A 22,881-nucleotide genomic window follows, 5' to 3' on the forward strand; every position below is an offset into this window, starting at 1 on the left:
ACACACACACACACACACACACACACACACACACACACACACGTGTTGGCATATGTCATGTGTGCACGTGTGTTCAGATCTACATGCAGCTGAACATCAGGGTGGTCCTGGTGGGTCTGGAGATCTGGACCATGCAGAACCTCATCAGCACGGAGGGAGGAGCCGGCGAGGTACTGAGCCGCTTCACCCAGTGGAGAGAGAAAGAACTGCTGCCTCGCCGCCGCCATGACTCAGCACAGCTCATCCTGTGAGTGTGTGCGCACGCACAAACACACACACACTTGGAGTCAGTTGTGAGGACATGTCCAAGTAGTGGGGCTGAAGACAGACGAGCCATCGGCCATTTATCGGCGCCAATATTTGCCATTTTGACATACAGTGGGGTAGGGAAAGTATTCAGTTTTGGTCTTCCTTTTTCTGGCTTATTCCCGTTTTGTGTGTTTTCGCTACTGCAGCGAAGCAGTCGCTCGCAGCGTGGGCTCATTAAAGGAGTTTCATGTTCCGTCATTCGATCAAATAACACCACAGAGACAAGAAGACGGCAGAAAAGATAAAAGTCCAAACTGTGTAAATATCTTGACAGACAGGAGATCATTACATAAGGAAGGCAGGCAGCAGCTCACACATTCTCATACTTTCTCTTACATCCAGGAAGAAATGTCAACTATAAATCTACATGAAGGAGCCCAGAATTGTGTTTATTGAAATGTTGGCAATATTTCAGGAAACATTACCATGTATTAAATCCATAAAGTGTCATAAAATGGAGTAGATTAGTTATTGTGATGTAGAGAAATGTCATATTTTGAACAATTTTCCCAGGAGATTTGCCATATTTTGAAATGCTCCTTTTAGACACACGTTATAAAGGTGTTAGACACGTTTATAAAGGTGTTTGATGCTAAATTAAACACAACATTAGACACATTATAAAGGTGTTTGATGCTAAATCAAACACAACATTAGACACGTTTATAAAAGTGTTTGATGCTAAATTAAACACAACATTAGACACGTTATAAAGGTGTTTGATGCTAAATTAAACTAGGGCTGCAGCTAACGATTATTTTTCTATCGATTAATCTATAGATTATTTTTTTCGATTAATCGGTTAATCTATAGATTATTTTTTTCGATTAATCTATAGATTATTTTTCCTTTTACCGATTATTTTTTTAATTTAAAATGAAGAAGAAAAAATTAATGTAGGCCAGTTTTTTCAAAAGGCATGGCTTTTATTTACAAAAAAAAGGTATGGCCACTCAGTCAACATTGACAACATGACAAAATATTCTGTAACAATGTAAACATTTAAAACTTTTAACATTTAACAAAATTAAAAGTAGTTTATTTGCTTTTTAATGTGCAAATATAAAAGTAAACATCCAGTGCAAATCTTAATATTCTGCAATAGTATAAGCATTTCAAAATTAAAAGTATTGCTTATTTTGCTTTAAAATGTGCAAAAATAAAGATAAACATCCAATACAAAAAAGTACAAAACGGAAATATTCTGTAACAGTGTAAACATTTCAACAAAAGTAAAAGTATTGCTTATTTGCTAAAATGTGCAAAAATAAAGCTAAACATCCAATACAAAAAAAGTGTACAGTGTAAACATTTCAACAAAAGTAAAAGTATTGCTTATTTTGCTTAATAACACAACAATGATAGTATGATTAAAGTGAAAGTTAATTGTTGGTTTGTACATAGTATATGTAACTGTTAATGTTGTAAAAGGTATTTGCACAACTAATTAACGTTAGCGTTTGTGACACGTCTTGTGCCGTGGGGTTCTTTCAGGACCGACAGACTGAACGCCAGACGGCTTTGCCAGGTTTACAATCTTTTAATTTTACACAAAGTCTTTTCTCTTCCAACTCTTTTCTCTTTCTTTCCTCGCTTTTCGGCTCCTCTTCCTCGCTCGCTCGTCGTCCTCTGTCTCTGTCTCTCCTCCTCTCTCGCTCCACGTCAGCTTCACTCTGGCTCCTTCCAGTCTCTCTTCCCTCTCTCTCTGCTGCTCCCCTTTTCTTCAGCGAGAGGAGATTGGATGATCGTGCCCAGGTGCGCGGATCGCGCACCTGGGCACGATTGCGGCGTCGCTCCCGGCGCGCCCCACCTCGCCGCTCGCTCGCCGGCCCCGCCTCTCCACAGCGTTAAAGAGGAGCGAGTCTTTGTAAACACTGAACAGGCACGCCAAACGCACCTCTCAGAGCGAAACGGTGCTTTAGTTTATGAATTCACAACGCAGATACAAATGACACATTCATGTTTTTGTGTAATGATGACAACGTATACGCACGCGGACGATTGACTAGTTGATGGTGATGGCAAGAACGCTGTCGGTTTTCTTTTCAAATGTTCCTTCATAGCCGTTGTGCTGCTATGATAGGCCATTTCCGCTCGACACAGTGTGCATACAACAACATTATTAGGCCGTTTATTGAAATACTCCCACACTTTTGACGACTTTTGGCGTGCTTTTTCCCCTCGCTCGCATCGTCTGCTTTGCGCTCCGCCATGACAGTAGTGTGACGTAAATATACAACGCGCCGACGCACAAAAACGGCGTCGACGTATTTACGTAACCGATGACGTCGACGCGTCGTTTCAGCCTTAAATTAAACACATTAGACACACGTTATAAAGGTGTTTGATGCTAAATTAAACACAACATTAGACACACGTTATAAAGGTGTTTGATGCTAAATTAAACACAACATTAGACACACGTTATAAAGGTGTTTGATGCTAAATTAAACACAACATTAGACACACGTAATAAAGGTGTTTGATGCTAAACACAACATTAGCGCCGCATAAATCACTATGTCGCTACTGGTCCCGCGTTTCCTCAAAAACAATGAATAAAAATAATGTTCAAAAACAACTGGAAGACTGTTTGCTGACATACACTATTCACTGATATTCAATTGCAGTAAAAGGTATTTAAACCTTTTACTGCAATTGAATATCAGTTATCGGCATCATTGACTACTAATAATGGTATGGTCGATCTCTAAAGCAGACTGATGATGATGATGATGATGATGATGATGATGCAGGAAGAAGAGTTTTGGGGTGACCGCAGGGATGGCGTTTGTCTCCACCGTGTGTTCCAGAAGTCACGGCGGCGGCATCAACGCGGTATGTCAGACCAAGTTGTACTTTGAAGGGTTGACACGTCCCCTTGTCCAACAGGTTGTGTGTGTGTGTGTGTGTGTGTGTGTGTGTGTGTGTGTGTGTGTGTGTGTCCTCAGTTCACCCACAACAACGTCGCTGCCTTCGCCTCCATTGTGGCTCATGAGCTGGGTCACAACCTGGGCATGAACCACGACGACAGCCGCTCGTGCACGTGCCCCTCTGACGCCTGCATCATGAGCGCTGAAGCCAAGTAAGACACACACACACACACACACACACACACACACACACACACACTCTGTGGTGGGTGTGGGTGTATGCACACAAGTGAGTGTGTCCACATCAAGGCCTGCCTCCTTCTCCGAGGTAGAAGATTGCTTGGCTGTGTGAAGGATGAAGGATGATGATCGTTGAACAAAGACTATACTTTATTGATCAATACGGGACAGCCCGAGAACTGGACATGAAGTCATCTTAGTACGTTAGGTTCATGGTACAGAAGGAGACTCCTTCATGGTCTCAGCCAAAAACCAAAGCACGATCTACCCCTACTATGTTTTATATATGTATATGTCTACTTATATATATATATATATATATTAATATGTATTTATATGTATGTATATATCTGTATATATGCATATGTATATACGTATATATGTATACTGATTATATATACCGTATTTTCCGCACCATAAGGCGCCCTGGGTTATAAGCCGCGCCTTCAATGAACGGCATATTTCAAAACTGTGTCCACCTATAAGCCGCCCCGTGTTATAAGCCGCATCTAACTGCGCTAAAGGAATGTCAAAAAAACAGTCAGATAGGTCAGTCAAACTTTAATAGTATATTAAAAACCAGCGTGATGTGGGCGCGCATGGAGTCGTTTATCAACATGGACGGAGCTGCGTGAAAAAAGCCACCCGGCCTCTTCGCGTAAACTTCCCTTAACCACTCGCTCATCTTTTCTTCATCCATCCATCCCTTCGAGTTAGCTTTTATGATGACGCCGGCTGGAAAGGTCTCTTTTGGCAAGGTCTTCCTTTTGAATATCACCATGGGTGGAAGTTTCTGGCCATTAGCATGGCAAGCTAGAACCACAGTGAAGGATGACTTCTCATTCCCTGTGGTGCGAATATTCACCGTACGTGCTCCCGTTGTATCCACAGTGCGGTTCACAGGAATATCAAAAGTCAGTGGAACCTCGTCCATGTTGATAATGTTCTCTGGCCGGATCTTTTTTTCAGCTATCTTGTTTTTACAATATGCACGGAAAGTAGCCAGCTTTTCTTGAAAGTCTTTAGGCAGTTGCTGTGAAATAGTAGTCCGTGTGCGGATGGAGAGATTGCGTCTTTTCATGAACCGGAAACCTGTCGCCATTTTGTGGTCTTTACAGATGTAAACACACAAAGGAAATGAAACGTAATATCCGCGCGTTTCTTCTTCTTCTACGCGGGCGGGTGGTTGCTTACAGTAGAAGAAGAAGCGCTTCCTCTTCTATGGGGGCGGGTGCTTACCTTGGCGGTTGCTTGCCGTAGAAGAAGAAGCGATTCCGCTTCTACGGGGAAAAAAGATGGCAGCTGTTCACCGTAGTTGCGAGACCTAAACTTTATGAAAATGAATCTTAATATTAATCCATATATAAAGCGCACCGGGTTATAAGCCGCACTGTCAGCTTTTGAGTAAATTTGTGGTTTTTAGGTGCGGCTAATAGTGCGGAAAATACGGTATATATGTGTGCGTGTGCGTGTGTATATATATATATATATGTTTATACACACACACACATATATATATATATCTATATATGTATATATGTGTGTGTGTGTATATATATATATATATATGTATACATATATGTGTATATATATATATATATGTATACATATATGTGTGTATATATATATATATATATATATATATATATATATATGTGTGTGTGTGTATATATATATATATATATATATATATATATATGTGTGTGTATATATATATATATATTTTTTTCTTTTCTTTTTTTCTTTTCCGGCAATGTCCAGCAACTGTGTTCGCTCACCTCCAACTCCAACAACGTGTCTCGACCCGGCTGCTGCTAATACAGGCGACAGGTGATTAGATAACCAGCCCCAGCTGGCCAATCTACTCACCTGTCGCTGGCTTCGAGGCCGGTCCTTACACACCTCGCTCCGCGGCAGGCCCGTAGACCACGCCCCCCTCCACAGAAGTGTTTTGGCTCTGACAGTTTTATGGGATATTTTGCTTGGATGTTTGTGTCTGTGGGCGAGCGGTGGAACTTTCCCCATAACATTTTATTTTCGCCTGCTTTCTGCTCCCCTGTCAGCCATTTATTTTGTAACCGTGTATTTTGGCGAATAATTACGACGCTTTACGCCACCTGAGTGCGGGAGCGTTCACTTTGACGACTCATCGCATTTACAGTGTTTCCTCCTTTAACGCTTGGGGTTACCTTCCAAACATTTTCTAGGGCCCTAGTATTTTTTGACCTATAAATAAGCCCGGGTTTTATCATAAAGGCCGCAGCATTTCCACACATAACCAGAGTCACACCATCTTTTTGGGTCTTAAATCCCGCGCTTTTGGCTTTGTCCTGCATTATAAAGATGCGAGAGGGCATTCGTTTCCAAAATAAGTCCGTCTCATCCATATTAAAAACTTGTTCAGGATTATATCCCCCACCACAGTATACATTCTGTAGTGTACAGGACACAAGGCATGAAGAAGATTGATTGAATTGATTGGTCTACAGTCCCTTAGCCAATCAGGGCGCAGAACACAATGCGCATTCATACACTGTAAAAAATGACACACACAAAAACAATCGGTGTAACAGCGAAGTGAACCGTGTTGTAGCGAGGGAACACTGTATATCCTATTTATTTCCACATACAAAAGAGGTGTGGGTTGGACATGGAAAATTTGGGATTGCACCGTTTACACGGAAATGAAAAAATGGTCAAATAAATGGGAATTGATCTGCAGTGTGAAGGACACTTACTTTATCACCTGCCCACAATGATGGACCACTGTTTGCTTGCCCCCAGGAATGTAGTCTTCCACGATCTGGGGAAAAAAACATGTTATTTTGTACTGCAGTAGATACTACACTGCCTTCTGACACCATTGCAGGAAGCAGAGAGCGTCACACATCTCTGTTCACGTGTGCTTCCAGGAAAGACGCCACCATCTTCAGCAGCTGCAGCGCCGACGACTTCGAGAAGATGATCCTGTTGACGGGGGGGTCGTGTCTACTGAACGTCCCGCAGCCCGACGAGGCGTACAGCGCCCCCTACTGCGGGAACAGACTGGTGGACTTTGGCGAGGAGTGTGACTGTGGATCGCAGAAGGTTCTGACCGCAGCTTTCAGAGGCCGATGCCACCCACATACAGCAACTAACTGTGCGTGTGTGCGTGTGTGTGTGTGTGTGTGTGTGTGTGTGTGTGTGTGTGTGTGTGTGTGCGTGCGTGTGTGTGTGTGTGCCAGGAGTGTGAGAGCGACCCCTGCTGTGAGTTCAAGACATGCAGACTCAAGCCAGGAGCTCAGTGTGCCGACGGAGAGTGCTGCTACAACTGTCAGGTACTGAAAGGAGGGAAGCGGTTACCATGGCGACCGACTGAGGCGTCTTTGTGTGCGCCACAGTTCCGTCCAGGAGGCACCGTGTGTCGCTCCAGCACAGACGAGTGCGACCTGCCCGAGTTCTGTAACGGCTCGTCCTCGCTCTGTCAAAGTGACGTCTTCGTGCAGGTGAGACCAAGTCAACGACAGCCATGACTGCTACCAGTTGCTTGTTTGCTTTTCTGACCAAAATAATACCTCTATACTCATAAACTTACAACAGAAACATGCTTTTATTTGCGGCCATATATATATATACAGTGGGGCAAAAAAGTATTTAGTCAGCCACCGATTGTGCAAGTTCTCCCACTTAAAATGATGACAGAGGTCTGTAATTTTCATCATAGGTACACTTCAACTGTGAGAGACAGAATGTAAAAAAAAATCCAGGAATTCACATTGTAGGAATTTTAAAGAATTTATTTGTAAATTATGGTGGAAAATAAGTATTTGGTCACTTCAAACAAGGAAGATCTCTGGCTCTCACAGACCTGTAACTTCTTCTTTAAGAAGCTCTTCTGTCCTCCACTCGTTACCTGTCTTAATGGCACCTGTTTGAACTGGTTATCTGTATAAAAGACACCTGTCCACAGCCTCAAACAGTCAGACTCCAAACTCCACTATGGCCAAGACCAAAGAGCTGTCGAAGAACACCAGGAAAAGAATTGTAGACCTGCACCAGACTGTGAAGAGTGAATCTACAATAGGCAAGCAGCTTGGTGTGAAAAAATCAACTGTGGGAGCAATTATCAGAAAATGGAAGACATACAAGACCACTGATAATCTCCCTCGATCTGGGGCTCCACGCAAGATCTCATCCCGTGGGGTCAAAATGATCATGAGAACGGTGAGCAAAAATCCCAGAACCACACGGGGGGACCTGGTGAATGACCTGCAGAGAGCTGGGACCAAAGTAACAAAGGTTACCATCAGTAACACACTACGCCGACAGGGAATCAAATCCTGCAGTGCCAGATGTGTCCCCCTGCTTAAGCCAGTGCATGTCCAGGCCCGTCTGAAGTTTGCCAGAGAGCACATGGATGATACAGCAGAGGATTGGGAGAATGTCATGTGGTCAGATGAAACCAAAATAGAACTTTTTGGTATAAACTCAACTCGTCGTGTTTGGAGGAAGAAGAATACTGAGTTGCATCCCAAGAACACTATACCTACTGTGAAGCATGGGGGTGGAAACATCATGCTTTGGGGCTGTTTTTCTGCTAAGGGGACAGGCCGACTGATCCGTGTTAAGGAAAGAATGAATGGGGCCATGTATCGTGAGATTTTGAGCCAAAACCTCCTTCCATCAGTGAGAGCTTTGAAGATGAAACGTGGCTGGGTCTTCCAGCATGACAATGATCCCAAACACACCGCCCGGGCAACGAAGGAGTGGCTCCGTAAGAAGCATTTGAAAGTCCTGGAGTGGCCTAGCCAGTCTCCAGACCTCAACCCCATAGAAAATCTGTGGAGGGAGTTGAAAGTCCGTGTTGCTTGGCGACAGCCCCAAAACATCACTGCTCTCGAGAAGATCTGCATGGAGGAATGGGCCAAAATACCAGCTACTGTGTGTGCAAACCTGGTAAAGACCTATAGTAATCGTTTGACCTCTGTATTATAACCTTTGTTGGTAATAACAAAGTATTGAGTTGAATTTTTGTTATTGACCAAATACTTATTTTCCACCATAATTTACAAATAAATTCTTTAAAAATCCTACAATGTGAATTCCTGGATTTTTTTTTTCACATTCTGTCTCTCACAGTTGAAGTGTACCTATGATGAAAATTACAGACCTCTGTCATCATTTTAAGTGGGAGAACTTGCACAATTGCTGGCTGACTAAATACTTTTTTGCCCCACTGTATGTATGTATGTATGTGTATATATATATATATATATATATATATATATACATATATATATATATATATATATATATATATATGTGTGTATATATATATATATATATATATATATATATATATATATATATGAAATACTTGACTTGGTGAATTCTAGCTGTCAATATACTCCTCCCCTCTTAACCACGCCCCCAACCACACCCCCACCCCTCCACCTCCCGAAATCGGAGGTCTCAAGGTTGGCAAGTATGCCGATGCAACCCCCCAGTCAAAAGGTTTGGACCTGTCTTAGATTGTGTTTACTTGGCACAAGACGCTGTCGTGGCGGCTCTTCAGTGTTGATGGCGAACCTTCACTTCCATACTTGTCTTTTTCCCCACGTGAAAGCAAGGTCAAATCTTCTTCCACGTGGCATCAGCTCCAAGGTGGTAGCAGTCATGGCGCCCTGAAGTGCCTACTGACCAATCATTGAGGAGATGGTGGAGCTGAGTCGTGACACGTGTGTGTTTGTGGCAGAACGGTCAGGCGTGCCGGAAGCAGCAGGCCTTCTGTTACAACGGCAGGTGTCGGCATGCTGAGGACCAGTGTCGGAGCATCTTCGGGCCCAGTAAGTAGTTCCGGGGTTGCGCGGCCGTGGCACATGCTCAGAGAAGGTGGCGTTCCTCCCCAGAGGCCAAGATGGCCCCCGAGATCTGCTTCAGAGACGTCAACAGCAAAGGCGATCGCTTTGGAAACTGCGGCTACCAGAACTACGGCTACAAGAAGTGCGAGAGCAGGTAACCACGGCGATGGTGCACTCGCGCCGACCCCGCACACTCACAGCCTGTCGCCGTAGAAACGCCATGTGCGGCAAGCTGCAGTGCTCCAACGTGCAGGGCGTGAAGGTGTTCGGCATCGACCCCTCCATCATCAGCACACCCATCGGCGGCGCCGTGTGTTCCGGCGTGGACTTCATGCTGGGATCAGACGTGCCGGACCCGGGCATGGTGAACGAGGGCACCAAGTGTGGCGAGGACAAGGTGAGGAGGGGGCGGGCACAGGGCACAGGGCGGCCATGTTGACAGCTGCTCTCCTCTGGTGTGGCGTTCAGGTGTGTCTGAACTTTGAGTGTCGCAGCGCCGACGTCCTGAACTTTGACTGCGACGTGGAGAAGAAGTGTCACGGTCACGGGGTGAGACGCCTCCCGCGCTCTGGCCGCCGGCCCGGTCATGTGACCTCCGCCTCTTCTTTTAGGTGTGCAACAACAACAAGAACTGTCATTGTGAGGACGGCTGGGCGCCGCCCTTCTGCCAGGTCAAAGGTTACGGGGGAAGCGTGGACAGCGGCCCCACCTGGAACGGTGCGTTGACCTTTCACCCCCTGCGCCCGTGCAGGCTGTAACGCGTGCGTGTGTCCTCAGACAAAGACACCTCGCTGAGGGACGGCCTGCTGCTCTTCTTCTTCCTGCTCCTTCCCCTCGCCGTGCTGGGAGTCTTCCTTTTCCTGCGCAGGGAGCAGCTGCTGCGCCGCTTCGGCCGCAGGGCGCGCTCGCAAGGATACCAGTGAGTTGCCAAAGTTCACCAGATAATCACGCCTTAGCTATAACGAGACCCGTTTGACCCTCGGCCCGTTCCGTAGCGTGGGAACATGTTGGGAAAGCACTAGGGCTGCAGCTAACGATTATTTTTCTATCGATTAATCTATAGATTATTTTTTTGATTAATCGGTTAATCTATAGATTATTTTTTTCGATTAATCTATAGATTATTTTTCCTTTTACCGATTATTTTTTTTATTTAAAATGAAGAGGAAAAAATAAATGTAGGCCAGTTTTTTCAAAAGGCATGGCTTTTATTTACAAAAAAAAGGTATGGCCACTCAGTCAACATTGACAACAACATGACAAAATATTGTGTAACAATGTAAACATTTAAAACTTTTAACATTTAACTAAATTAAAAGTATCTTATTTGCTTTTTAATGTGCAAATATAAAAGTAAACATCCAGTGCAAATCTTAATATTCTGCAATAGTATAAGCATTTCAAAAGTAAAAGTATTGCTTATTTTGCTTTAAAATGTGCAAAAATAAAGCTAAACATCCAATACAAAAAAGTGTACAGTGTAAACATTTCACCAAAAGTAAAAGTATTGCTTATTTTGCTTAATAACACAACAATGATAGTATGATTAAAGTGAAAGTTAATTGTTGGTTTGTACATAGTATATGTAACTGTTAATGTTGTAAAAGGTATTTGCACAACTAATTAACGTTAGCGTTTGTGACACGTCTTGTGCCGTGGGGTTCTTTCAGGACCGACAGACTGAACGCCAGACGGCTTTGTCAGGTTTACAATCTTTTAATTTTACACAAAGTCTTTTCTCTTCCAACTCTTTTCTCTTTCTTTCCTCGCTTTTCAGCTCCTCTTCCTCGCCCGCTCGTCGTCCTCTGTCTCTGGCTCTCCTCTATGGCGTCACATTAGTGCCAAAAATCCGAGCACATAAAAACTGTTATCGCGCGCTAATTCTCCACTTCGTGCGCACGCGCGACACCATTTTGCGCGCGCGTGGTGCCTTTTGCGCGCGCGCGATGCCTTTCTGTGCGCTCTCTGTGTACTCCTGGCATCTCTCCTCGCGCTGTCATGTTTCTTTTTGGCACTTTGGGGGCGGGTATGCTTAGACGGCCCCTCCTTTCTGATTGGCTGTGAGCATTTTTCATATGACCAATCATTCTCCAGCGTAGCAACGTTGTAGCCATCTTACCTCGGACATCTAGCCTCAATCATTACATTGATGTCAATGGTACATGTACTCATTAAATTACCATTACGATTTTCGACCAATTTACAAACGGTTTGCCTTGTTACAAATCTTATTACATGTAGATATGACATAGGATGCTGTACCTGTTGAAATTACCTCTTTCGCTTAAAAAAAAAAAAAAAGACTTAATTGTGCAACATAGTTGTGTAGGGTCAGTGTTAGTCAGTTCTCTGATTATTTTAAACTGTTTCAGAATACATTATTAAAAGCTATTTTTAACATTTTAAAAACAAAATTCAAAGATTATTTCATTAATTTTATGGCTGAATTAAAAGAAATTCCATAAATTATAAAACAAATGTTCAAGAAGAAGTGAAAATATAAAATAATGTTATTGCTGGTGGACCAGTTCTGGCTGAAAGATGTGATTATGGTGTTTGTTGTCTTATTATTGATTTGGCTCACATTTTGTATTACCCTGTATTGTGTTTATGTGCTATGAAATAACCTTCATCAGCGCGCCACATTTTTTTATCCACTTCTTCCTCCGTAATTCTTGATGCATATTGACGATGACCCGCCCTGCTATACTTCTGATTGGCTCTGAGCATTTTTCAGCGTTTTTCAGCGTTTTTCGCCTGACCAATCAGAAAGGAGGGGCCGTCTAAGCATACCCGCCCCCAAAGTGCCAAAAAGAAACATGACAGCGCGAGGAGAGATGCCCGGAGTACACAGAGTGCGCGCAGAAAGGCGTCGCGCGCGCGCAGAAAGGCACCACGCGCGCACGAAGTGGAGAATCAGCGCGCGATAACAGTTTTTATGCGCTCGGATTTTTGGCACTAATGTGACGCCATACTCCTCCTCTCTCGCTCCACGTCAGCTTCACTTTGGCTCCTTCCAGTCTCTCTTCCCTCTCTCTCTGCTGCTCCGCTTTTCTTCAGCGAGAGGAGATTGGATGATCGTGCCCAGGTGCGCGATTGCAGCGTCGCTCCCGGCGCGCCCCGCCTCGCCGCTCGCACGCCGGCCCCGCCTCACCACAGCGTTAAAGAGGAGCGCGTCTTTGTAAACACTGAACAGGCACGCCAAACGCGCCTCTCAGAGCGAAACAGTGTTTTAGTTTATGAATTTACAACGCAGATATAAATGACACATCCATGTTTTTGTGTAATGATGACAACGTATACTCACGCGGACGATTGACTAGTTGATGGTGATGGCAAGAATGCTGTCGGGTGTTTTCTTTTCAAATGTTCGTTCATAGCCGTTGTGCTGCTATGATAGGCCATTTCCGCTCGACACAGTGTGCATACAACAACATTATTAGGCCGTTTATTGAAATACTCCCACACTTTTGACGACTTTTGGCGTGCTTTTTTCTCCTCGCTCGCATCGTCTGCTTTGCGCTCCGCCATGACAGTAGTGTGACGTAAATATGCGACGCGTCGACGCACAAAAACGACGTCGACGTATTTACGTAACCGATGACGTCGACTACGTCGACGCGTCGTTTCAGCCTTAGAAAGCACAAAGAAAAGGGAACACTATGGAAATCCCAAGTCCAGAACCACATAAGTCCTTCTCCCGACGAGACAAGACGGTTTTCATCCATGTTCATTCACTGCAGCACTGCTTGCATTCAGAGGGGCGGAGCTTCACTTCCATGTCTTCATTTCACTTTACTGCATTGAGAAGACAACATGTAGATTGTTACTATAATTGCTTTAGTAAGTTGGGATACAAATTCAGCAGATAAAAAAGATGGTAGGCAGTAGGGTTGCCTGATACCAATCACTTGGTACCGGTACCAAAATGTATTTCAGTACTTTTCAAAATAAAGGGGACCACAACAATATTTCATTATTGGCTATTGTCACGTTCAAACACTGAGGACATCTATTAAACAAGACAAAAGGCAAGGAATCAAACAGAGACAGAATTCAATTTGGACTCAATTGAGGAGAGACGTGGCCACTGCACTCTCTGTACAGTCCTGCACCACGCTCTGACGAAGAAGGTTTTCGTCTCCTCTTTTATTCAGATGTTCAATGTTCACGCACCAACACATGTCACAGCAGAAATAGGAAGTATGTAAAACAGTCATTGTTTTCGGTCTCATTGAAGTCCAAGAAGAGGATTTCTCGGGCTTGGGCTCTTCCTGGATCCAGCTGGGGCAAGTGTTGGAGGACAATGGATAACCCCTCCCGTCTCCTGACCACAGGGACTTCAAGAGGGCAGCGGGTCGTAAATAGCGTTGACCTCGGTTACCAAAGAGTTGGAAGAGAGTTTGTGAAATACTTCAGAGAGAGTTCGTTTAACACTTCAAAGAGAGTTCCTCTGGAAGTTGAGCAGATCCTGCCATCTGTCCGTGTTGAAATCACAGTGGAGTTTCACGAGCCTTCTTCCTCTTGTTAGGCCTCGAAAGACAGCATTCATAATACAACGTTTCTTTTGTGATAACTTACAAACAATTATTCCAACACATAATGTTTCAAAAACATTTATTTCAAACTGTTTGTCCAGTAACTTGGAACATTATCTGTCTCGGGCACACTTAGTAGACCTTCCTAAGACACAAACTCTGTCATTTATCTCAGCTTTTTGGGGAACCCAAAGATTATAAAAACAAAAAAAGTTGCCTTTGGAACTTTTTGATGTGTTTTCAGCCATCTTGAATCCAACATGCGATGCGGTGTACTCTTCCTACACCACTAGTTAGCAGTCTAATGTCCTCGTACCTGAGGAAAAGTGTTGTATTGTGGTTTACGTAACCAAAAAGGTCCTTGCATGATGAAAAAATATATCCATCTGCGGTTAATTTTCCAGTTAACTATGAACAATGCGATTCATTATTGGATGGTGTTCTGCTGACCTCGACTGCAGATGTTGTGGATCGGTGGAGGGAATACTTCAAAGACCTCCTCAATCCCACCAACACGTCTTCCTATGAGGAAGCAGTGCCTGGGGAATCTGTGGTGGGCTCTCATATTTCTGGGGCTGAGGTTGCTGAGGTAGTTAAAAAGCTCCTCAGTGGCAAGGCCCTGGGGGTGGATGAGATCCGCCCGGAGTTCCTTAAGGCTCTGGATGCTGTGGGGCTGTCTTGGTTGACAAGACTCTGCAGCATCACGTGGACATCAGGGGCGGTACCTCTGGATTGGCAGACCGGAGTGGTGGTTCCTCTCTTTAAGAAGGGGAACCGGAGGGTGTGTTCTAACTATCGTGGGATCACACTCCTCAGCCTTCCCGGTAAGGTCTATTCAGGTGTACTGGAGAGGAGGCTACGCCGGATAGTCGAACCTCGGATTCAGGAGGAACAGTGTGGTTTTCGTCCTGGTCGTGGAACTGTGGACCAGCTCTATACTCTCGGCAGGGTCCTTGAGGGTGCATGGGAGTTTGCCCAACCAGTCTACATGTGTTTTGTGGACTTGGAGAAGGCATTCGACCGTGTCCCTCGGGAAGTCCTGTGGGGAGTGCTCAGAGAGTATGGGGTATCGGACTGTCTGATTGTGGCGGTCCGCTCCCTGTATGATCAGTGCCAGAGCTTGGTCCGCATTGCCGGCAGTAAGTCGGACACGTTTCCAGTGAGGGTTGGACTCCGCCAAGGCTGCCCTTTGTCACCCATTCTGTTCATAACCTTTATGGACAGAATTTCTAGGTGCAGTCAAGGCGTTGAGGGGATCTGGTTTGGTGGATGCAGGATTAGGTCTCTGCTTTTTGCAGATGATGTGGTCCTGATGGCTTCATCTGGCCAAGATCTTCAGCTCTCACTGGATCGGTTCGCAGCTGAGTGTGAAGCGACTGGGATGAGAATCAGCACCTCCAAGTCCGAGTCCATGGTTCTCGCCCGGAAAAGGGTGGAGTGCCATCTCCGGGTTGGGGAGGAGATCTTGCCCCAAGTGGAGGAGTTCAAGTACCTGGGAGTCTTGTTCACGAGTGAGGGAAGAGTGGATGGTGAGATCGACAGGCAGATCGGTGCGGCGTCTTCAGTAATGCGGACGCTGTATCGATCCGTTGTGGTGAAGAAGGAGCTGAGCCGGAAGGCAAAGCTCTCAATTTACCGGTCGATCTACGTTCCCATCCTCACCTATGGTCATGAGCTTTGGGTTATGACCGAAAGGACAAGATCACGGGTACAAGCGGCCGAAATGAGTTTCCTCCGCCGGGTGGCGGGGCTCTCCCTTAGAGATAGGGTGAGAAGCTCTGTCATCCGGGAGGAGCTCAAAGTAAAGCCGCTGCTCCTCCACATGGAGAGGAGCCAGATGAGGTGGTTCGGGCATCTGGTCAGGATGCCACCCGATCGCCTCCCTCGGGAGGTGTTTAGGGCACGTCCGATCGGTAGGAGACCCAGGACACGTTGGGAAGACTATGTCTCCCGGCTGGCCTGGGAACGCCTCGGGATCCCCCGGGAGGAGCTGGACGAAGTGGCTGGGGAGAAGGAAGTCTGGGCTTCCCTGCTTAGGCTGCTGCCCCCGCGACCCGACCTCGGATAAGCGGAAGAAGATGGATGGATGGATGGATGGATGAAAGCCTTATTTTGAAGTCTCTGTGATGTCATCAATTAGCTCCTCCCACAAACACGTTAACATTTTCAACTCTCGCCCCGCCTTCAGGCCCGATGGCGCGGCGTCTGCCAATCCCAGTCGAGGACCGCCTCCCCGGGCTCAGCCGCCATCTTTCGCCCGGGACAACAGCAACGACATCCTGCGAGACGGGGTGAGGCGTGTGTCTTACGTGTTACGTTCAAATCCTCACCAATTCTTCTTCTGCCCGTCTTGTAGCGTCATGGTCAGCTGCTGCCTCCGCACAAGGTAAACGTTGTTGTTCGTGGTCACTATGGCGACCGCGTGTGTAACACTGTGTGTGTGTGTTTAGGTGGTGGAGACCAGCAGCCCCGCCCCATCATACAGTGCGAGGCCACCGCCGCCGCCCCTGTAAGCATCATCAACACCACGTGACCTCGCTATATGACATTTGACACGTGTCTGCTTCCCAGGAAACCCAAACCACCCGCCGCGTCACAGCCTCTGGTGCCTCAAAGACCTGCCCCTCTGCCGCCTGTTTAACCATCCAGGTGGCCCCGCCCACCACGCCAGGACTTCACATCGCCTCCTTTTACCTCAGCCCCGCCCACTCGGAGCTGTTACGTCGCGACAGCCGGGAAGCACGCCCGGATGCTAGTTTACGAGTATGAGTACGTTCTCTCCGATTGGCCACTGCGGCGGGAGGCGGAGCCTGCACGCTTGTTGACTGAAAACACTGGTCTGCACTGTCACTGGAATGTAAAACCCCAGCATGCAACGCGGCGTGGGGGTACGATGACATAACTGCGCTGGGAAGCACCCCGTCTCCCCGAAACACACACCGATCCTTGACCCTCGCCACACCTGCCGCGTGGAACTGGGAGGCGTCAGTGACTGGACCAAGTGGGGAAAGGAACACACCTTGGCATACCTGCCACTGAACGGACACAGCTTGATACTTGACATCACACCAAACGTGCAACGCCCGCATTGCTATCTTATTTTTCCTCTGCTTTTGTGATGTAATCAAGTGAGCTGAGTTTTGTTCTGTACGTTTCAAACATTTCACAGCCTAGACTTTACAAACACATTGGCTTCATGCAATGTCCTTGCTATTGCTACTGCCTCACTTTCACTTTAGGAGGCCTTGCACATGGCTGGTTACCATAGTAACAACTTTAAATGAGGATGCTCATGGTGCACATACACGTAAAAATGAAATTTAAACTACGCTATGTAATCATTAAATACATTTTATGTCAATCAATCAATCAATCAATCTTTATTTATATAGCCCTAAATCACAAGTGTCTCAAAGGGCTGCACAAGCCACAACGACATCCTCGGTACAAAGCCCACATAAGGGCAAGGAAAAACTCACCCCAGTGGGACGTCGATGTGAATGACTATGAGAAACCTTGGAGAGGACCGCATATGTGGGTAACCCCCCCCCCCCCCCCCCTCTAGGGGAGACCGAAAGCAATGGATGTCGAGTGGGTCTGACATAATATTGTGAGAGTCCAGTCCATAGTGGATCCAACATAATAGTAAGAGTCCAGTCCATAGTGGGGCCAGCAGGACACCATCCCGAGCGGAGACGGGTCAGCAGCGCAGAGATGTTCCCAGCCGATGCACAGGCGAGCGGTCCACCCCGGGTCCCGACTCTGGACAGCCAGCACTTCATCCATGACCACCGGACCTGTGCCCCCCCCCCCCCTCAAGGAAAAGGGGAGCAGAGGAGAAAAGAAAAGAAACGGCAGATCAACTGGTCTAACAGGGGGGCTATTTAAAGGCTAGAGTATACAAATGAGTTTTAAGATGGGACTTAAATGCTTCTACTGAGGTAGCATCTCTAATTGTTACCGGGAGGGCATTCCATAGTACTGGAGCCCCAATAGAAAACGCTCTATAGCCCGCAGACTTTTTTTGGGCTCTGGGAATCACTAATAAGCCGGAGTTCTTTGAACGCAGATTTCTTGCCGGGACATATGGTACAATGCAATCGACAAGATAGGACGGAGCTAGACCGTGTAGTATTTTATACGTAAGTAGTAAAACCTTAAAGTCACATCTTAAGTGCACAGGAAGCCAGTGCAGGTGAGCCAGTATAGGTATATATATATGTATATATGTATATAAAGGTATATACAGTATAGGCGTAATATGATCAAACTTTCTTGTTCTTGTCAAAAGTCTAGCAGCCGCATTTTGTACCAATTGTAGTCTTTTAATGCTAGACATAGGGAGACCCCAAAATAATACGTTACAGTAGTCGAGACGAGACGTAACGAACGCATGAATAATGATCTCAGCGTCGCTAGTGGATAAAATAGAACGAATTTTAGCGATATTACGGAGATGAAAGAAGGCCGTTTTAGTAACACTCTTAATGTGTGACTCAAAGGAGAGAGTTGGGTGGAAGATAATACCCAGATTCTTTACTGAGTCGCCTTGTGTAATTGTTTGGTTGTCAAATGTTAAGGTGGTATTATTAAATAAATGTCGGTGTTTAGCAGGACCGATAATCAGCATTTCCGTTTTCTTGGCGTTGAGTTGCAAGAAGTTAGCGGACATCCATTGTTTAATTTCATTAAGACACGCCTCCAGCTGACTACAATCCGGCGTGTTGGTCAGCTTTAGGGGCATGTAGAGTTGGCTGTCATCAGCATAACAATGAAAGCTAACACCGTATTTGCATATGATGTCGACTAGCGGCAGCATGTAAATACTAAAGAGTGCAGGGCCAAGAACCGAACCCTGAGGAACTCCGCACGTTACCTTAACATAGTCCGAGGTCACATTATTATGGGAGACGCATTGCATCCTGTCAGTAAGATAAGAGTTAAACCACGACAAAGCTAAGTCTGACATACCAATACGTGTTTTGATACGCTCTAATAAAATATTATGATCGACGGTATCGAAAGCAGCGCTAAGATCAAGAAGCAGCAACATAGATGACGCATCAGAATCCATCGTTAGCAGTAGATCATTTTGCGAGGGCTGTCTCCGTAGAGTGATTTGCCCTGAAACCGGATTGAAAAGGTTCACAGAGATTGTTAGACACTAAGTGTTCATTTAGCTGCTGTGCGACAATTTTTTCGAGGATTTTCGAAATAAAGGGAAGGTGGGACACCGGTCGGTAGTTTACCATGAGGTCAGGATCAAGGTTAGGTCTTTTGAGCAAAGGATGAATAACCGCTTTCTTGAATGCTAGGGGAACAGTGCCAGAGGAAAGTGATACGTTTATAATATTTAGCACTGATGGACCTAATAATACAAAAAGCTCCTTGATAGGTTTCCCAGGAAGTGGGTCAAGTAAACATGTTGTTTGTTTTATCCCACTTACACGCTGTAATAGTTCCTCTAATGTTATTTCATCAAAAAGAGAGAGACTATTTTGTATTGCAGTATCCGTCGTAGATACAGTTGTATCTGTGTTCATAGAACCCAGTTGTAGCTGGGATGCGTTGTCTTTAATCTCCTTTCTAATGAGTTCAATTTTCTTATTAAAGAAATTCATAAAGTCATCTGCCGAGTGGGTGGAGCTATTGGGAGGAGTCCCTTGTTGGGTTAGCGATGCTACTGTACTAAACAAAAATTTAGGGTCGTGTTTGTTGAGGCGGATGAGATTTGAGTAATATTTAGCTTTAGCTAAGGTAAGCATGCGTTTATACGATATTAAACTATCACTCCATGCTTGATGGAAAACCTCAAGCTTGGTCGCGCGCCATTTGCGTTCCAACTTTCTACATGATAATTTATGAGCTCTGCTTTCTTCTGTAAACCATGGGGTGCGCCTTTTAGGGGCCCTTTTTTGTTTTAGCGGTGCTATACTATCAATGGTTTTGCGCAGGGCATTGTCAAAGTTGTTAGTGAGGTTATCAATAGAGCCGACATAATTTGGGAATGGTGCCATTACCGAAGTGACTGTTCAATCAGTGTATTTTATATAAAGGCTCTTCGTTGTACGAACCTTTTTTATTTTTTTTTATTTTAGAAACCTTTATTTATAAATTTCAACATTTACAAACAGTTGTGAAATAATAATCAAAATAAGTACAAAAACAGTACAAAACAGCGCCAGGGGGTTGTAAACAAAGTAACTCAAATAGAATGCAAAGTATATATAAAACAAAGTGTAAAGCCATAAGGCTCACTCAATTTCAGTAAATAATTCAAATTTGGGACACAGCATCATCGTTTTCACAGCTTTTTGCTTGTTAGAGGTAGAGAGTGTTTCAACGTAGAGTTCTAATTCTTTTTTAACGGCACAAACTTACTTAGACTTAGACAAACTTTAATGCATACTTGCCAACCCTCCCGAATTTTCCGGGAGACTCCCGAAATTCAGCGCCTCTCCCGAAATCCTCCCGGGACAAATATTCTCCCGAAAATCTCCCGATTTTCAGCCGTAGCTGGAGGCCACGCCCCCTCCAGCTCCATGCGGACCTGAGTGAGGACAGCCTTTTATTTATGACGGGAGGACAACAGGGTGACAAGAAATAAATCATCCAGACTAGAGATAAATTGTATTATTATGTTTATCTTACCTAAAAATAAATATATTTATTAATTAAAAAAAACAAAAAACTAAATGTTTACTATATTTTGCTAAAAACATCAAAATTAATTGTATTTTTATTTGTATTTTTCCTGACTCCTTATTACATCCCGCCATAGAATTATACATTAAAATAAACATATTTGAAATAATAATTTTAAATTATCATAATAATTCATTTAAAATGACCATATTTAATTATTAAAATAATTGCTTGTTTATCAACAACTTTAGCATTTTATTCATTACATTTTGAAGCTCTCAGAAGTCAAGTTATGTTATATTCCTTATTTATTTATGCAAGTTTGAAGTATCAATTATCTAAACACAGTTTTGTTTGCATATTTTCAGGATATATATGTATATATATCAGAGGTGTGGACTCGAGTCACATGACTTGGACTCGAGTCAGACTCGAGTCATGAATTTGATGACTTTAGACTCGACTTGACAAAATGTAAAAAGACTTGCAACTGGACTTAGACTTTAACATCAATGACTTGTGACTTCACTTGGACTTGAGCCTTTTGAATTGACATGATTTGACATGACTTGCTACTTTCCCCAAAACCCAAAGATGAAAAAGTTATTCGGGAGCGCTCCGTATTTTTCATTGTGTACTTGTCTATCAGCGTTGCGTGTGTCAGCTGGTGTGCTCTCAGTACAACAGCCAATCAAATTACATCTACTTTGTTTTCATCACACAGCATTCATCCAATCAAATTGCAGGACAACCAACGAAGAAGACATGTCCAAACCACACGCCAGTGAACAAAAAATGATACCTAAAATAATTTTGTTTGGGTATAAAAATTACGAGGTGGTCAACACAAAACGGTTTGCAGTATGCAACACATGCGGTTCCAAAATGACTGATGGAGAGGCAACAACTTCCAACTTCGTCCGGCATTTGAAGTTGCACAAAGAAGGGTAAGTTTTGAATGTGAGATAACGTTTATTGGCTAAGTAACGTGACTTTTATTTGCTGTGTAGTTAAATCAGTGAGGCTGTAAACTCACTGCTAACGTTATAACGTTATTGCAAACACGGGAATCTGTTGCAGTTCACTACCTTATTCATACTTTTTGTTCAGTGATTTTTTTTAAACAGGGTTACGTTAGTCAATATATCACACGTAACGTTAGACGGCGGTCAGCAGCACCGCATATTTTAGCCACCTAAAAAAAGACAAAAATAGTCAAATAAAGGTCAGTTAAAATGTATACTATATTATGAATATGTGTACCGTTTTAGCTAGCTTTCTGACATACTGTTGGTTGTTTACCTCAGTGGTCCCCAACCACCGGGCCGCGGCCCGGTACTGGTCCGTGGATCGATTGGTATCGGGCCGCACAAGAAATAATTTTTTTTCTTTTTCTTTTTTTAATTAAATCAACATAAAAAACACAAGATACACTTACAAGTAGTGCACCAACCCAAAACAACTCTCTCCCCCCTTTTGTTCTGGGCATTGAACATGAAGACTCTTCCTTCACTGTTCCGAGTGGCCATGAGAGTCTTGGCAGTGCCTGCCTCCAGTGCTCCAGTGGAGCGAGTTTTCAGCCATGGTGGCATCATACTACGCCCCCATCGTGCACAAATGACTGACAGACTCTTGGCTAATTTGGTCTTTTGCAAATGCAATGCAGCATAGGGCCCTGACATATAAAAAGTACAACTTTTTTGTTATGTTCACGTATATGTCATGTTTTTTCAATGTTAACACTTTTGTACAAATAAGTACATTTGCACTTTATTTTTCAATGTGTTTGTTCTGTAAAGGAATGAGTTAATGTTTCAAATGACTGGTTAATAGTGCTATTATAAAGTGCAATGTCAGCACAATTTTCTTTCCTGCAATTTCAAATGCACTTGTTTTAATAAATAAATACAGCGTTTGAAAAGCATACACAATCTGTGTTAATATATTAGTCTGTGGTTAAAAGGACTTGAAAGGACTCGAAACTCAAAATGCAGGACTTAGGACTTGACTTGAGACTTTCCAGTCTTGACTTTGGACTTGACTCGGGGCTTGCCTGTCTTGACTCGGGACTTGACTCGGACTTGAGGGCAAAGACTTGAGACTTACTTGTGACTTGCAAAACAATGACTTGGTCCCACCTCTGATATATATATATATATATATATATATATATATATATATATATATATATATGAAATACTTGACTTGGTGAATTCTAGTTGTCAATATACTCATACTTGCCAACCTTAAGACCTCCGATTTCGGGTGGTGGGGGCGTGGTCGGGGGTGGGGCGGGGCGTGGTTAAGAGGGGAGGAGTATATTGACAGCTAGAATTCACCAAGTCAAGTATTTCATATATATATATATATATATATATATATATATATATATATATATATAACTTGGCTTCTGAGAGTTTCAAAATGTAATGAATA

At 44.2% G+C, this 22,881-nt stretch overlaps 1 protein-coding gene across 1 annotated transcript in view; it reads left to right on the plus strand.

The window, feature by feature from the left end:
• Positions 1 to 17,165, plus strand: part of adam9a (ADAM metallopeptidase domain 9a) — a 44,909-nt gene extending 27,744 nt beyond the window's left edge. The window contains exons 9-24 of the mRNA XM_061980004.2: positions 78 to 247; positions 3,066 to 3,147; positions 3,261 to 3,394; positions 6,335 to 6,509; positions 6,647 to 6,739; positions 6,803 to 6,907; positions 9,157 to 9,247; positions 9,311 to 9,416; positions 9,476 to 9,659; positions 9,731 to 9,811; positions 9,874 to 9,979; positions 10,040 to 10,181; positions 15,989 to 16,091; positions 16,157 to 16,186; positions 16,251 to 16,309; positions 16,372 to 17,165. Of these exons, the coding sequence (XP_061835988.2) occupies positions 78 to 247; positions 3,066 to 3,147; positions 3,261 to 3,394; positions 6,335 to 6,509; positions 6,647 to 6,739; positions 6,803 to 6,907; positions 9,157 to 9,247; positions 9,311 to 9,416; positions 9,476 to 9,659; positions 9,731 to 9,811; positions 9,874 to 9,979; positions 10,040 to 10,181; positions 15,989 to 16,091; positions 16,157 to 16,186; positions 16,251 to 16,309; positions 16,372 to 16,441 (1,731 nt within the window). The 3' untranslated portion in view covers positions 16,442 to 17,165. The remainder of the gene's footprint in view (positions 1 to 77; positions 248 to 3,065; positions 3,148 to 3,260; positions 3,395 to 6,334; positions 6,510 to 6,646; positions 6,740 to 6,802; positions 6,908 to 9,156; positions 9,248 to 9,310; positions 9,417 to 9,475; positions 9,660 to 9,730; positions 9,812 to 9,873; positions 9,980 to 10,039; positions 10,182 to 15,988; positions 16,092 to 16,156; positions 16,187 to 16,250; positions 16,310 to 16,371) is intronic.
• Positions 17,166 to 22,881: the final 5,716 nt, after the last annotated feature.

Source organism: Nerophis lumbriciformis, linkage group LG20 (assembly GCF_033978685.3).
Source record: "Nerophis lumbriciformis linkage group LG20, RoL_Nlum_v2.1, whole genome shotgun sequence".
NCBI classification, from domain to species: domain Eukaryota; kingdom Metazoa; phylum Chordata; class Actinopteri; order Syngnathiformes; family Syngnathidae; genus Nerophis; species Nerophis lumbriciformis.